Source organism: Heterocephalus glaber, unplaced genomic scaffold (assembly GCF_053883595.1).
Source record: "Heterocephalus glaber isolate CG9 unplaced genomic scaffold, H.glaber_assembly_v1.0 deba00001608, whole genome shotgun sequence".
Classification (NCBI taxonomy): domain Eukaryota; kingdom Metazoa; phylum Chordata; class Mammalia; order Rodentia; family Bathyergidae; genus Heterocephalus; species Heterocephalus glaber.
In genome coordinates this window covers 39,123,488-39,138,836 of record NW_028258379.1, presented here as the reverse complement: position 1 = coordinate 39,138,836, position 15,349 = coordinate 39,123,488, and the positions used below count along the sequence as shown (strand labels likewise).

General features: G+C 48.2%; 1 protein-coding gene across 11 annotated transcripts in view; it reads right to left on the bottom strand.

Moving 5' to 3' along the window:
• The window catches only part of Ppp2r5c (protein phosphatase 2 regulatory subunit B'gamma), a 133,718-nt gene that overhangs the window by 22,132 nt on the left and 96,237 nt on the right, over positions 1 to 15,349 (bottom strand). For all 11 annotated transcript variants that reach the window (XM_021244143.2, XM_004836936.4, XM_004836937.4 and 8 more), the window contains 6 exons: positions 11,413 to 11,523; positions 10,243 to 10,335; positions 10,031 to 10,161; positions 4,756 to 4,815; positions 3,993 to 4,101; positions 2,911 to 2,964 (listed from right to left, as the gene is read on the bottom strand). In XM_021244143.2, coding sequence (XP_021099802.2) covers positions 2,911 to 2,964; positions 3,993 to 4,101; positions 4,756 to 4,815; positions 10,031 to 10,161; positions 10,243 to 10,335; positions 11,413 to 11,523 — 558 coding nt within the window. The remainder of the gene's footprint in view (positions 1 to 2,910; positions 2,965 to 3,992; positions 4,102 to 4,755; positions 4,816 to 10,030; positions 10,162 to 10,242; positions 10,336 to 11,412; positions 11,524 to 15,349) is intronic.

The following is a 15,349-nucleotide window of genomic DNA, read 5'->3' as shown; positions in this document are numbered from 1 at the left end:
TATCTTAGGTTTAAAAAAAAAGACAGTGATCTCAACAGGCATTTACAGGCACAGGTACATATTTGCACACATGGTTGCACAAGTAAAATCAGTAATTTCGCTGCAGTTGTTCCACCTGGTCGCAGCAATGTCCGGAAGCCCCGCCCTGCATCAAGACTGTGACTACCCTGGAGTCCCTGCCCATGACAGCTCTGGGGGACAGGCTGGCCTCTTTCACTCATGCATCATTTCCAGCCTGGCAGATCCTACCAACTCTTGCTTAGCAGTCCCCCTTAGTGGTTAAAATCAAGGTGAGAACTTAAAAAAATCCACTTAGAATAATAATTTTTTTTGGTACTGGGGATTGAACTCGAGACCTTGCGCTTGCAAGGCAGGCGCTGGAACCACTGAGCTAAATCCCCTGCCCCTACTTAGAATAATTATGTTTTGATGCTTTCAGAATTTGGGTTCTTGAACAATCTTCTATGATATTACATTGATAAAACTCCAACATTTATTTAGAAGTGCTCAGAATTTTGGTGTCTGACATAAAAATCCACAAAGGAACTGCCTAAAGAACATCATTTAAAGACTATCCTCCTACTTGTATCTCAAAATTAATAAATATTCAGGCCGGGGATTTAGCTCAGTGGTTCCGGCACCTGCTTTGCAGGTGCAAGGTCCTAAGTTCAATCCCTGGTACCAAAGAAAACCCCCCAAAACATTTATTGAGTACCTGTTCTATGCACCTGAACCTGTTAGGAATACAGATGATGTGGGCACTTCCTAACTCACTGCTCATTTTCCTTTGTATGAGAAAGAAATATGCTTATTTGTGAGCTATACAATCCAGCTATTAGCTGCTCCATGCCGCTGGGAAGGTGTTATTTCTGGAGTCAGGTCCCACACTGGACTTGTTCTCACACTGTTTGGAACCACGGTCCCAATGCCAATGATCTTTGCTGCTCCGGAGGCCATGCAGTGGACAGTGGCTGCACGCTGAAGCTGTGGCTCCAGGCCCAGCCCCTCTGGGAACTCAATGGGCTGCCTGCTCCCTGGAGGGAGGGCAAGTCTGGGTGGCCCGAAGGTGGCCCACCTCCAGCCCTGGGGAGACTCTGCCCTGGCTCTCCCTGCAGGTGAAGAGACACCACTGTATTCCATGAGCTCTGCCGTGGGCCTCTAGTCATTCAACAGTAGTCAATGTTTCATGTGCCCAGAAAGCTTGAGTCTAGCACACAATGTCTAAATGAAAAGCACTAATTACAGACAATAAAAGGGTAACAAATATCCTTTATAGCCCCTCCCCCTTTGGTACCTCACACTGAACCCAGGACTTCAGAATGAGCTACATCTCCAGGCCTTTATTTGGAGAGTCTAAACTGCTCAGGGTGGGCTTAAACATGTGATCCTCCTGCTTCAGCCTCCCAGAGTGCTGGGATTACAGGTATGTGCCACACATAGGTCATACTCTCCAAAAGTATTCCTGAGCCCTGCTGACTCTAGGAGCCCCACTGGGGTAACCTAGGGCCACACCTGCATACCACATGGATGCCCACTTTATGAGAGCCTGATCAGCTTTGCTGCCGAAGTCAGACAGCATGGCCTGTCCACTCGAGGGCCCACTGTTCAGCCCTGACTAGGGACGACGTCTGACAGCATAAGGTGAAGCCGGTAGACCTTATGCTGGTGAGAGAAGCTGGGCACAGAAGAAAGCGACCGACTTGTTCTGCTTTCACAGGGAACCCAGTGTGCTCGAGTTCAGAGGCAGGAAGCCCGGTGAGCAGGTGCTGGGGGATGAGGGCAGGGTGAGGCCATTGAGGGCACAGAGTTTCTGTCTGAGATGGCGATGTTTTAGAGGCTGTGGTGACGGCTGCACAACACAGAGACTATAATCAAGGCCACTGCACTGCACACATAAAATGGTTAAAAAGGCAAATTTCATGTTATATATGTATATATTTTACCACAATTTTAAAAAGTTAATAGTGGGCTGGAGATTTAGCTCAGTGGCACTGCTCCTGCCTCGAAAGCACAAGGTCCTGAGTTTGATCCCTGGTACCCCCCCCACCCCCCCCGCCAAAAGTTAATAGTGTAATATATCAAAAACTTTTGAATTGTACACTTTAAACAGGTAAACTGTAGAGTATGTGAACCATACCTCAATAAAGCTGATTTTCTTTTTTTTTCGGTACTGGGGATCAAACTTAGGACCTTGCACTTGCGAGGCAGGTGGTGGACCAACTGAGCTAAATCCCTGGCCCAATAAAACTGATTTACAAAAGTGTATTGAAATGCTTAAACTGGCATGTGACATACCTGATTTTTTTTTTTTTGGTACCAGGGATCGAACTCAGGACCTTGCACTTGCAAGGCAGGCAGCGGCACCACTGACCTAAATCCCCAGCGCCCTGATTTTTATTAATCTTGGCTACCATAGCCTTTTGAATATTTTTAATAAAGATAAAAATGCCAAGAAAAGGAGAGATCCAAAACCAAATGGTAGCTCTTCCTGTGATCCACTGATTATAAGGCAGTGTTACATTCTATCTTGGAAAGACCTTTCTGGGTGTTAATAAGCTCTTTTTAGTAAGGCAAGCACTGCACCCCTCCCTGCGATGCCTCTGACTGGAGGGGGGACGCTGCCACACCAAGTGGGAGCAAGGGGCTCCACTGCACACAGGCTGGGGGGACAGTTGCTTAGGCACTCTTCATTCCAAGGGCATGGGCATGGCATGAGAAGGTGCAAGCCTACCACACAGATACTCAGAAAAGGAGTCTGTAGAAGACTGCCGCCCTTAGAGAATCTGCAGCACACGATGAACTCAGCCTGCTTACGAGTGCTAAAACTCAACATGAAGAGCTGCAGGGCAGCCTAGTGACACATGGGGAAGCACATGCGTCTGTATCCACGGTGGGGCAGCGCACACTTACTGGCTCGGTGAGGGTGCTGTCCTTCTCCAGAAACTGCACGACACAGTAGGCCAGCTGGAACGAAACAGGAGGAGGAGCATTAACTCTTGACGTCACCATGGGCCAGTCACTGTGAGACACACTCCTCGAGCCAGACAGCCCAATGTGGCCCAGCAGGTGCCACCTGCCCTGGGAGGCTCTGCATGGGACTGGAGGGGCCCTGGGGCCTGAAGCTCAAGCAAGTCAACCCAGTGCAATGAGATTTTTCTTGTGAAGATTAGGATGAGCAAGTAATCTAACAGCTGGAAAAAAACAAATTAAAATCTGGTTCTGTCTTAAATTTCTCAACTATTAATTCCTTTAGTACCACAATTAATATGATAACATACTGGCTGGGCATAAAAATATTACCAGTTAATAGCAAATGGAGAAAATAAGTAAAATATATCCCAGGAAGCCAATGTCTTGGATCAATCACAGCATACACTTTCTGTCCTTCACCCCACACTGCCATCTCCCAAAGTGAGGCCTGGTGGGGTGCAGTCCTGTGTGCTTTGAACACGATGCAAGCCAGCCAGGATCAGCTAGGTGACAGCTAAAAGTGACAAACACACTGCCACCACTTGAGGTGGGAGCCCAGAAGCTGCAGAGTGCTGCGTCAGACTAGCTAGGTCCTGTCTAGGAAAGCATGAAGGGGACCCACGTCTCCTAGGTAAACACCCAACTAACCAGGCAGTAACCGCTTACCAGCTTACCAGTATAATTACAGGAGATTCCAGCAGCTTCCAAAACCTGCTTGCTTGCTTTCTTAACTGTGTTACAAGACATTTCACTGGCTATGACCAACAGCCTTTTGTCTCTAGGCTGCTGGTTTTAAATTTCTCCGCAGAAAAGCTACACCCCGGAGAAGCTCCAGACTCCTTCAGAGCCAGCCAACCCCTTCTCCGGGCCAGGACTAACATCACAGTTCTGTATCAGACAATGCTCTGTGCCCCGGGATCACTTCTGCCATTGCCAGCAGCTCCCTACGAGTGCCTACCGGGCCCGAGCAAGTGCACACTCCCTGTGGGCAGCTGGCTCTGGGTCAGCGCTGCCTCCCTTACCTGGGGGTGGTAGACACTCAGTGATTTCACCTTGTGCAAAGGCAGTAACACCTTCAATAAGAAAATCTTGTGCTCTTCTTTTAACGGTAAGGCAAATCCATTAATTATACTGTGAAGACAATTTATTCAAAGTTTGAGTATTTACAAATTTTACATCAAAATCAAATGTCATTTGTTTTTTTCTGAACCTTGAGCTGCTAATGCTTACTGAATTCCCAAAGAAGCACAGGTGAAAAGTGCTTGGAAGATATTTACCTTGGAACCCTGTTTGGCAAACAGTGGTTAGGGGGCCTAATGTAAAACTGATAGCTTGTCAATTATAAAAAATATTAACAAGCAAGAACTTTCTTCAGATTAAGATGATGGAAATTCTGAAACGTTAATTGTAAGTATACATATGGAAAATCTATAAAGTGGGCCAGGAATTTAGCTCAGTGGCTCTGGTGCTTGCCTCGCAAGTACAAGGTCCCAAGTTCGATCCCAGGTACCAAAAAAAAAAAAAAAAGAAAGAAAGAAAAATCTATAAAGTCAAAGCAATTTGGAATATTAGCATTTACTCAGTACTGCAAATGTGTTATAATCTATTCTTCTAATAAGTTTCTCACATGAACCTTCTTATGTAACTATTTTTAACACTGCTCCTGAGGAAATAACTGAAATTCCAGTTTCCATAGCAATGACACTGAGGTGTGCGATCTACCTATGGAACCCTAATGAAGAGATCCGTCATTGGGTCACTGGCCACCAGCTGGCAGAGACTTACCTTCCCAGTATCTCCAGTAACTCTGCTATGCCATTGTGATGCTCTGTTTCATAAATAAACCTAGAAAAAACCAATTTGTCTATGAGAATCAGACCCTGAAATAACGTCTGGAAGACTGAAGTCCTCTGGATAAGAAGGGTAAGCCTGCGGGAGGAAAGTGGGGCAGCAAGCAGCAAGGGTCCCTGTGAAAACCGCCCAGGGCTGGGTTGCAGCTCTGGGATAGAGCTGGCCTATCACGAGGGGATTCAGGTTTTGCCCGCAGTGCTGTGCAAAACAAATAACCAAAAATGAAAACAAACAAACAAACCAACCAACCAGCCCTTCAGGGGTGGCTGCTCACTGCCCAGGGAGCCCCTCGGGAACCCAGTAAGGCCTCCACGCCTGGAGACGCACATGCCTCAGTGGCAGAGGGCGAGTCTTGCTCAAGCTCCTTCCCTGGACTTTAATTACAGTATTTTTAAGTTTTTGTTTTGAGTTTTGAGACAGGGTCTTGCTATGTGGGCTCAGAACTCTCTACACAGTCCAGGCTGGCCTTAAACTCACAGTCCTTCTGCCTCAGTCTCCGTAGAGCTGAGATTACAGGTGTGAGGCACTATACCTAGCTCCAGCATTTTATTTTGAAAGATTTCAAGTATACAGAAAAGTGTTAAGAATTTTACTGTGTATACTCATATTTCAGCCATCCAGACCCAATCATTTACAATTCTCTCTATTCGTTCTGTTATGTATATATATATCTCCCATCTATCCATTAATCCACCTAATTTTTTGCTGCATTTCAATACAAGCTCATGTCTTATTCAGTTTTAAAGCTCTCAACATTGAGCACAGTTGCTGCAAAAAAGAAAGACGCTCTCTCCCGTACACCACTCACTTCCCCGCTGACATCGCCACGTCCTCTGAGCTGACTCTCACATGACTTCCGGGGTGCCCATCTGCCCAAATTCCTGTCCTCTTCCTCACAGCAGACTCTTCCTGCTGAGCTCCCGAGCCATGTACCCCGCTCTCTGTGTCAGCAGTGGGACAAGGACTTCTCATTACTGTGTTCGTGGTGCCAGGACCAAGCCTGGCATGTTTGATGCCTAAGACACATCTGCTGAAAGAACTGGGGAAGAGGCAAGGGGGCAGGGACACATCAGGAAGAGGAAAACCTCTTCCCCCAGAAGGAGTCCCTCAGAAACAAAGCCCGCTCGCCCCTCAGCCAGGCACATGTGGCGTCAGTTGGCCCTGACCATGCAAAGGACGGGTGTGCAGTCCGGGACGTGCTGGGAAGGTTTCTGGCAGCACAGGAACCTTCACTCAGAGAGAGCTCTCACCTAGAAGTAACTCTGTGAAGGTTAAGACACCTGTGAAATGTCACAGTCCCCATTCGAAAGAAAAAGAGCAGTGACCTTACAGTAAAGAACAGGCGAACACTCATAGACAGGAAGCAGGTGTGAAGATGGGGTCTGGACATTTCTAGGTCCCCAAATGGCCAGGATCCATGCAGGGGCCATGGCTTGAACTGAGCCCCCAAGGTAGGTTTCTGACAGATTCACAAAGATGGGGCACAAAGGAGGTGCATAAAATGGGGTGGAGAGGGGCAGGCAAAGTGCAAGGCCACGGGGTGAACTGAGACACAGCCCACGGGCATCAGGGCCACTGAGCAAGGAAACAGAAACAGATGCCAGCATGGTGGCGCATGCCCGTGATCCCAGCACTCGGGAGCCTGGAGAGTGCTGTGAATTCCAGGCCAGCCTGGGTTTGTGACCAACCTGAACTACATAACGAGGCCCCATCTCAAAAATAAAAACAAAACAACAAAAAAAAAAAAGAAAGAAAGAAAAAGAGAAAGAAAAAAAGATGCAGCTGGCCGTAGCCTGGAAGCGCAGCAGGGAGGGTCCTGTGAGGGAACTGGCAGCGAGCTGTGCAGGAGGAGCCTTCACAGTTGCTGGAGCTGCAGGCCACCTGGCTTCCTAACCAACAGGACTACGTTTCTCCGGATGGATTCTTATTTGTCAGTTATTCTAATTCCATCTGAAGTAGTATAAGAAAGAGAAAATGAGAAGAGTTCTCCTCCTTGCTTTTCCAAAGGAGACCAAACGGGAAGGAAGCGTGGCGCTCCGTTCAGGGCAGCCACCGGGGTGCTCCCTCCAGCGGAGGAGGAACCAGACCCCTGACAGCAGGCTGGAGATGACCTTCACAGCCTTTCTCCCTGTGATGTACTCCGCAGCTCACACGAAGAGGTGGGCTGTCTCCCCTCCCAGGTCTGCTGTCCCTGAGATCTGCCTTACCAATGCAAGGGGTGGAAGCAACCTGCACCAGGCCCAGCTGAGCCCTCGACTCAGACAGAGGACGGGTACCTTCAGTGGTCTCCCTGCCAGAGGCAGTGGTGGCCTGCAAGAAGCCACATGCTCCGATGCCTGATGCTCATGCAGCCCAAGCATGTCACCCACAGGCCATGTGGACAGAGACCCCAGCGGGGCCACGAAGCATGAGTGTCAAGTCCCCATGGACAGCCCAGGCCTAGCAGACACCATGCGGAGTGGAAGGGCCAGAGTCCAGGGCAGGGACAGGGCCGTAAGAGCAGCAGATGGTGATGCAAGGCCTGGGCTGGAGATAGCACAGCAGGGGCCTCGCCCGCTCACTTCCGCATTCACCCTGACCAGAGTGAGAATGGAAACACCAACGCTCTCAGAAGGTGAAACCAGCACATTTAAAATGCCTTTCTTAGCTGGGGATGTAGCTCAGTGGTGTCGCTGCCTGCCTCGCAGGCGCAAGGTCCTGAGTTCGATCAAAATGCCTTTCTTACAAGGTACTGCTGAATAGGCAGAGAACTCTCAACCGAAATGCTAAGGACCTGTACAATCTTCAATGCCAGGATTTTTCAGATGTTAGAACATTTGTGTGTGCGCATATTTTTTTCTCTTTTTTTTAAATCTCAGGGATGGGACCCAAGTTGAAAGCTGAAATTAATACAGGTTTCATTTATGCCTTTTATATACAGCCTGAAGGTAATTTTATATATATATATATATATATATATATATATATATATATTTTTACTGTCTATGATTGAAACATTTTTTTAAAATTTAAAAATACTTTTTTGAGACAGGGTCTTGCTTTGCTGCCCAGGTTGGCCTGGGACTCTGGGTTCAAGTGACCCTCCTGGCTCAGCCTCCCAGGGGCTGGGGCTGATGGTGTGTCCCACTCCTGGCTGTGCCACATCACATGAAGCCAGGTGTTGGATTCTCCACCTGGGGGTTATGTCAGTACAAAGTTTCAAAGTTTGGAATGCTTTGGATTTCAGATTCTGGATTTGTAGATTCTGAATGTTCGCCCTATGGTGCACAGAATTTAGAGGAACTGAATACATCTCTCAAGAACTTTGGTTTTTTTCTTACATGAAAATGATGCTTAAGGCCCAGACCAATTAGAATCTAAATAATAGGCTAGCTTTGGGTTGTACATAGCAAGATAATTGTAGAAAAGAATACTTAAAGAAAAAACCCACAAAAATATCACACTCTAGCTGACCCTTTAGTGTGGACTGAACTAAATTATGTGTAATTCTTTAATGTAGTGTTCCACAGATTTGTGGTTCTGCTATCTGAACAAAACCCACTTGTGTTAGGGAAACAAAAACACTGTAGGCAGAGCTTTAATTTTAGGACTAAAAGGCTGAAATTTAAATTGTACCTGTTCAATGCTATTTAAATCATGTATACAATGCTCTGATATATACGAACATCAGCCAAGTAATGATCTTGTTAAAAAGGAGGAACATTAGCATTGAGTAGAAAATAGGCACATGCCATTTGGGAGAATGACATCACTCTCTGACTATAGCTGGCGAGTTGGGGTTGGGCTGTGTTCAGCCCTGGGCTCCTTTACATAAACGGGACCTGGGGAATTTGGACAGAGTTCAAAGGAAAGCCACACACATAACGAGAGGCTCCAATGCCAAACGTGCTATTGGAGTGATGATAAGGGGCCAGGATCAGATCCCAGTGACTCCAGCCACTGGGCTGCCCATGGGACTGGAAGGGACGGCAGAGACGGGGCTGCATTCAGCAAGGGTTGCTGCTCCAGGGTGTGTGGCTCTGCACTTGCCACAGCCTGTCTCGGCTCCCCACCCTCTCTTCCCCTGCTCAGTCACTGTGACTAAGGAAGGGCCTCCCAGCCTATGCATGGCTGTGGCTGGCACCATGGGGCCCACTGGCAGAAATAACCTGGTTCTGGGCCTGCAGCTAGACCACACAAAACTCGCTCACTTATCTCACGGAGGGACACCATTACTGTCATGATCTGCCACTTCCTTAGGCCATCCTAGAGTCAATCGATATCTTAGAGAGACTAGCCAGACCAAAGCCAAAAATTGCAGAATAAATTGCTCATCTGCTAAGTTTTCCAGGGACAAATAAGGAGCCCCATGATCTATTTCCTCCACAAGCACTCACTCTGTGCCACTGCAGTGCATGACCCAACAACCACACAGGAGGCCGTCCTTGTGGGGAAGGAGGTGTGCCTTCCCCATCAGGCAGGCTCTGACTGAAGGGACACTCAGGGACAGGCAGCAGGTGGGAAAGGACTGCTCAGGAGGGCCGTGCCGGAGCAATGCCCAGAGTGAGGGAGCCTGGGTGTGCGCAGAGGTGGCCGGGGAAGGCTGCACCTGTCAGCCAAGGGGCAGCGGAAGGCACGTGATGTCCACGGACGGAGCAACGTCAGAGCATGAGAATGAATGTGCCTGGCCGGGAGACACAACCTGGGCAGGAGGGGGGTGGTGTGTGTGTGGGAGGTCACGGCCATGGCCAGCACTGCACTGGGCAGCTGTCCTTCTCTGCCTCCAGCCTCCAGCAGGGTTTCCTCTCCAATGCTGAGCTGCAGCCCCACCCCTCACTCAGCTCACCTATCTCCCAGGTAAGGCTGTCACTGTCCTCTGTACCTTCCCCTCCCTTACAGAGCTGCTGTGAAGAGCCGGACAGCACACAGGCAGAAGGGACAGGCTGTTCGGACAGAATCAGTTCTATCACACTTCACGGCAGTGAGCAGGACCCTGGCGAGCTCTGGGGGCCAGGATGGGGGGCAGAGGGGGAGCTGGCTGGACTGGGGTGGGAAGAGAGGGAGGGAGCACTGGCCTGGTCCTGCACAGTGTAACCCAGGTCCCTGTGCATGACAAGCAGGTGGCCAACCTGCCCTCCAGGGTCCTAAACCCAAGGCAAGGACCCCAAGGACGACACTGTGGTGAGAGCAGTATCATGCACAGAGGCAGACACCGACACAAGGGACTTACCTATAAAATATATTATTTATCTGTTTCCTGATGTAAGCTCTCAGGCCTAGGAACTTCCCATAGATTCTGTGAAGGGTGGTTTTAAGAAAATCTCTCTCTCTCGGATCCTCGCTGTCAAAGAGCTCTAAAAGCTTCAAGAAGAAAGAGAAACTCAGTGATGCACACGAGTGCTCTGCAGCTTAGGGCCCGCCATCCTTGCTATTTGGACTTACCTGCAACACAAACTTCTGATCAATATACTTCTTTGCTATATTAGGCTGGAAATCGGGAGACTCTAAAAATCTTAAGAAAAATTCATAAACAAGCTAGGAGGAAAAAAACAACAATGAGTCAAATAATGTGGTATTTTATCAATTGGAGATTAAAATATACTAAGTTGAATCTTTATTTGCCTGAAAATACTAGGCTTAAAAAAGCCTCATCTCTACAGAATGCTGAATTATGTGTCTTAATTATAACTGGCGATGGCAAATATTTTATTTAGTAAGGCCCACAGACTATCCCTAAATGGCACTGGACAGATGACTCCCCTGGCCTGTGTCAGCCATGCTCCCCCTGCTGCTCACAGCCCACGGAGCGAAGCTGCCTCAACCAGGCTGTGACCGACGCCGGGCCAGGACCGACAGTCAGAGACCCCCCCCCCCATCTCCCCCACAAGTGTCCTGCAGGACCGAGGCACAGAGCAGGGGGCAAGGACCAGGGCCTGGCCAGAGAGGGGTGCACGGGTGCAGAGGCTCACAGACCTGACGCTGCGGCCCATGGGTCAGGATGTGCAAAAACCAGAGGCCACAGGGATGTCTGGCTCCCTTTCCCTGGCTGCTGCACTGCCTGGTTCCAGCCCTGTCTCCCCACCTCTTTCCTTGCCTTCTTCGGGGTGACCCAGTCCTCCCCCCTTGCACATCTGGGATTGCTCTGCTCACCCTGCCCCGTTGTCTCCTACCAGTGACCCTTGTGCCTCACAAGAGGGTGAGGAAAAGGTGTAGGTCAGCACAGGGGCTCGGGTGGACGTGCAATGGCACAGGTGGAAGCCGCCCTGAGGACAGGGAGCCGCTGCGCTATGTCCTCAGGGGCTGGCTGAAGGGGTTACCCACGCACCGGGCAGTGGTGCTGAAGACAGACCAATGCTCCACATCAGGGTAAGTTTGTATAAAACACACCCCCACACACACATAGACATGCACACACGTGCATTATACACACACTTCGTTCTGCTCAAATATTCTCTTGTATATCTGACATAGCCAGCTCTGTGCTACTGAAAGTCAGCAGTCACTGGGCTGCAGCCAAAAGAGGGGACTGGGCCACGACCTTGCTCCCCGCCGGCCTCGATGGAGCCCTGCACTGGGCCTGCCCTCTTGCTCAGCTCTGCCCCCGCCCCATACCTGCAGATGAGGCCAGGCTGCTTCTAACGTTGGCTCGTCTTCCTCAGGGTCAAATTCTGCTCCCGTAGGGTTGGAGGAAGGCGGCAATGTTCGAAACATGTTAACTGCAAACTAAATCCACAGAGTCCATGATTACAAACAAGACTTTAAAAAAATTTATCAAGAACATTTTACTTTCTTTTTTTTTGGTACCGGGGATTGAACTCGGGACCTTGCGCTTGTGAGGCAGGCGCTGGAACCACTGAGCTAAATCCCCGGCCCTATCAAGAACATTTTCAAAATGATTGAGTGATTCTGGTAACAGCTACTTTGCTACTTTCTGTGGTACAGTGGCTTGTCCTTATTCTCAAAATCCAGAAGCAGTGTGGGTCCCAGAGGGAGCTGAGGTCAAAACTGTAGCAGGAAACAGATCACCTAGGGCAGGTGGCCACCCAGCTGACCACTTAAGTCATTTTGGTACTTGACTGTCAAGCTTTCCAAGACCATGACGCCAACAAATGCTGGCAGGGTCCCACCAGCTCGAGGGCCTGCACAGTGCAGCAAACCAGCCCTGCCATGCCCAGCCAGGTCCCTGCCTCTGCCACGCCCAGCCGTGAGTGTGGAAACGTTAGTTTTTAAAATACAAAGCGGTCATTTGTTTGCAAATACTACACCTGGAAAACAAACCGAGACACAGACTGATCACCACAGCTGGACCATTGGCTACAAAAACCAAAATCCAAGGTATGAATGAAAAATTCAGTGCATATGTAAGTTAGAAAATTTTATTACAGTAAAAGACACATTGACATTAATCCCCTTCAAAATCTCCCCCTTGATTCAAACTCACCCCATTGTTCTTGCCACTTTCTGAAGCAATTCTGGAAGTCCTAGTTCATGAGTGTCTGCAGTTGCATTCTCACGGCTGCCTCGACATCCTGAATTGATTCAACACGTTTATCTCTCATGGCCATGAAACTCTGGGGAGGAGCCAGAAGTTGTATGGTGCCAGATCCCAGGAATCCAGCGGATGAGGACCCACCGTGGTGTGTTTACAGGCCAGACTTTCTGCTGGACGGCATGTGGAAGCAGCATTCACCACATTTTTGATCACATCTTGAAGACACTCATGGAAGTGACTTCTAGAACTGCTTCAAAGAGCAGCAGGGATGATGGGATAAGTGTGAATGAAGAAAGGCAGAGTATTTTGAGGGGGTTAACAGCGATGTCTTCCACTGTAATACATTTTTGAAATTTAAACATTCACCATATTTTTGACCACAACGTGTGCAGAGTGGACAGCAGCAACCTCCCTCCAACACTAAGCAACTACCCACTGTGACAGGCAGGAAGGGCCCCCCACAGGTGGAACCTACAAAGCCCGGGAGCTGCACCCACGTCCTGATGATGGGTCCCATGAGTACCTGCTATGGAGGAGCTGCCATTTGTAACAACCTTACAGGGCCACTTACAACAGCGATGATGCTCGAACCCAGCCAAGGTGCTTCCCCTTCCCCTGGGACAGCGAGTTCTACTCTGCTGTCATGGCACCAGGATTTGGAATTCACCAGGGGGAAGGGAGCCCTGCTGCCTGGCACTTATGTCCTAGGTCCTCAGATGCCTGCCAGGGCAACAGAGGCTCTGGGAAGGGAGCCTTCAGTCACCTTTTTTTTTTTTTTTGGTACCAGGGATCAAACTCGGGTTCTTGTGCTTGCGCAGCAGGCGGTGAAACCACTGAACTAAATCCCCAGCCCCTCAGTCACCTTATTAACTGCCACACCCAGTAGCCACCCGAGGGCAGAGAGACGCTGGATCTAACATCTAACCTGCAGCTCTGGAGGCAATGTGTTACAGTCCTAATTACGGCCCTAACTGCAAGCTCTTCCATGATGTAGCTGCACATTTTCTCTGGAACATTATCTCACATCTAACTGGACAGCTGGGCTGAACATCCACCTCCCCTGCCCCAGCCCCTCACAGAACGAGCACTGAGCAAACACGCAGGGTGGCAAGGTCAGGCCTCTCCGAGCTACACTGCCACTTTCTGCATGGCCAGAGGTGCTTTTTAAAGAATACAATTTCCCCTCCAAACAGATGCCAGGATATGACATTTAAGAAAAAATCTACAGTGAAAATTCTTATTTTGAGCAGCTTGCTACTTTTATGATCTACTCAAATACAGATTGAGTATCCTATCTGAAATGCTATGGACCAGAAATGTTTGGGATATTTTTTGGGCTTTGGAATATTTACATAAACAGGATGAGATAGCTTGGGGATGGGATCCAAGTTTAAATAGGAAATTCACTTATGTTTCACGTATACCTTATACCCCTAGTCTGAAGGTACACTCTGTTTTTCTTTAGGTACCAGGGATCAAACTTGGGACTTTGCGCTTGCAAGGCAGGCAGTGGCACCACTGAGCTAAATCCCTGGCCCTGAAGGTAGATTTTTTAAAAAAAATTTTTATTTTTTTTTTTGGTACTGGGGATTGAACTCGGGTCCTTGTGCTTGTGAGGCAGGTGGCGGAACCACTGAGCCAAATCCCCAGCCCTAAAAAATTTTTATTTCTTTTTTTGGTACTGGGGATAGAAAGGACCTTGTGCTTGTGAGGCTGGCAGCGGAACCACTGAGCTAAATCCCCAGCCCTGAAGGTACATTTTTTTTTTTGGTACCGAGGACTGAACTCAGGTCCTTGGGCTTGCGCAGCAGGCAGTAAAACCGCTGAGCTACATCCCTGGCCCCTGAAGATACATTTTAAAAAAAATTCTTTTTAAAGAATTTGGCATTTTCTTTTCTTTTCTTTTTTTTTTTGTACTGGGGATCAAACTCAGGACCTTGCACTTGTGAGGCAGGCGCGGTGCCACTGAGCTAAATCCCAGGCCCCATATTTGCATTTTCTTTTTAACCTGAAGGAATCCCCCTCCCCTGCTGTGATATTAGGGCCTTCACATTGAACTACATTCCCATGCCTTTCTATATTTTCTATTATGAGACAAAGTCTCCTTAAGTCACCAAGTTACCCAGGCTGGGCTTGAATTTGTAATTCCCCTGTTTCAGCCTCCCAAAGTGATGGAATTATAAGCCTGCATCACCAGGACTGGCTTGTTTGTTTCTTTTTTTAATTGTTTTTTTGAGCCAGGGTCTTGCCATATAGCCCAGGGTAACTTTGAACTCTAGATCCTCCTGCCTCAGCCTCCTGAGTGCTGGGATTACAGGTGTGTACCACCATAGCCTGCTGACCCAAAAGAATTTTATGCAATATTTTTAGGGTATCTGCATTCTGACCGTAGCCAGCCACATGAGGTCAGGTGCAGAATTTTCCACTTCTGGCATCGTGTCGATGGTCAAAAAGTTTGATTTGTGTGCATTTTGGAGTTTCAGATTAGGGGTGATCAACCTATACATTCTTCAATGACAGTTGATGATATACAAACAAAACATATATAATTTTATAGGATACTTAAAAAGAATTTTAGTTACTACTTGTCAAACAATGACTATCTTAATTTTTATGACTTTACAACTAAATGTATAATACCATCTTCACATAAGCATGAAAATGTGAGTAATTATGCATATGAGTTTATTTTCAAACTTTTGTTTTTGAGTTTAGGAACAGAAAATCTATACTGGATAAGTAATTCGCAACATTTATAATCAGTTCAATCACTGTCATTTAAAAATAACAGTGAAGGGCCCGGGGATTTAGCTGAGTGGTGCTGTGCCTGCCTGACAAGCGCCAAGGTCCTGAGTTCGAGCTCCAGTACTGAAAAAAAAAAGTATATCTTATTTAGGGCTAGGGCTTTTTTCCCCCCCCTGCACTGGGGATCGAACTCAGGACCTTGTGCTTGCCAGGCAGGTGCAGTGCCACTGAGCTAAATCCCTGGCCCCCAAACGCTAGTTTTTAAAATTTAATTTTGTTTTTTTCTGAGACAGGTTTTCCCTAAATTGTCCA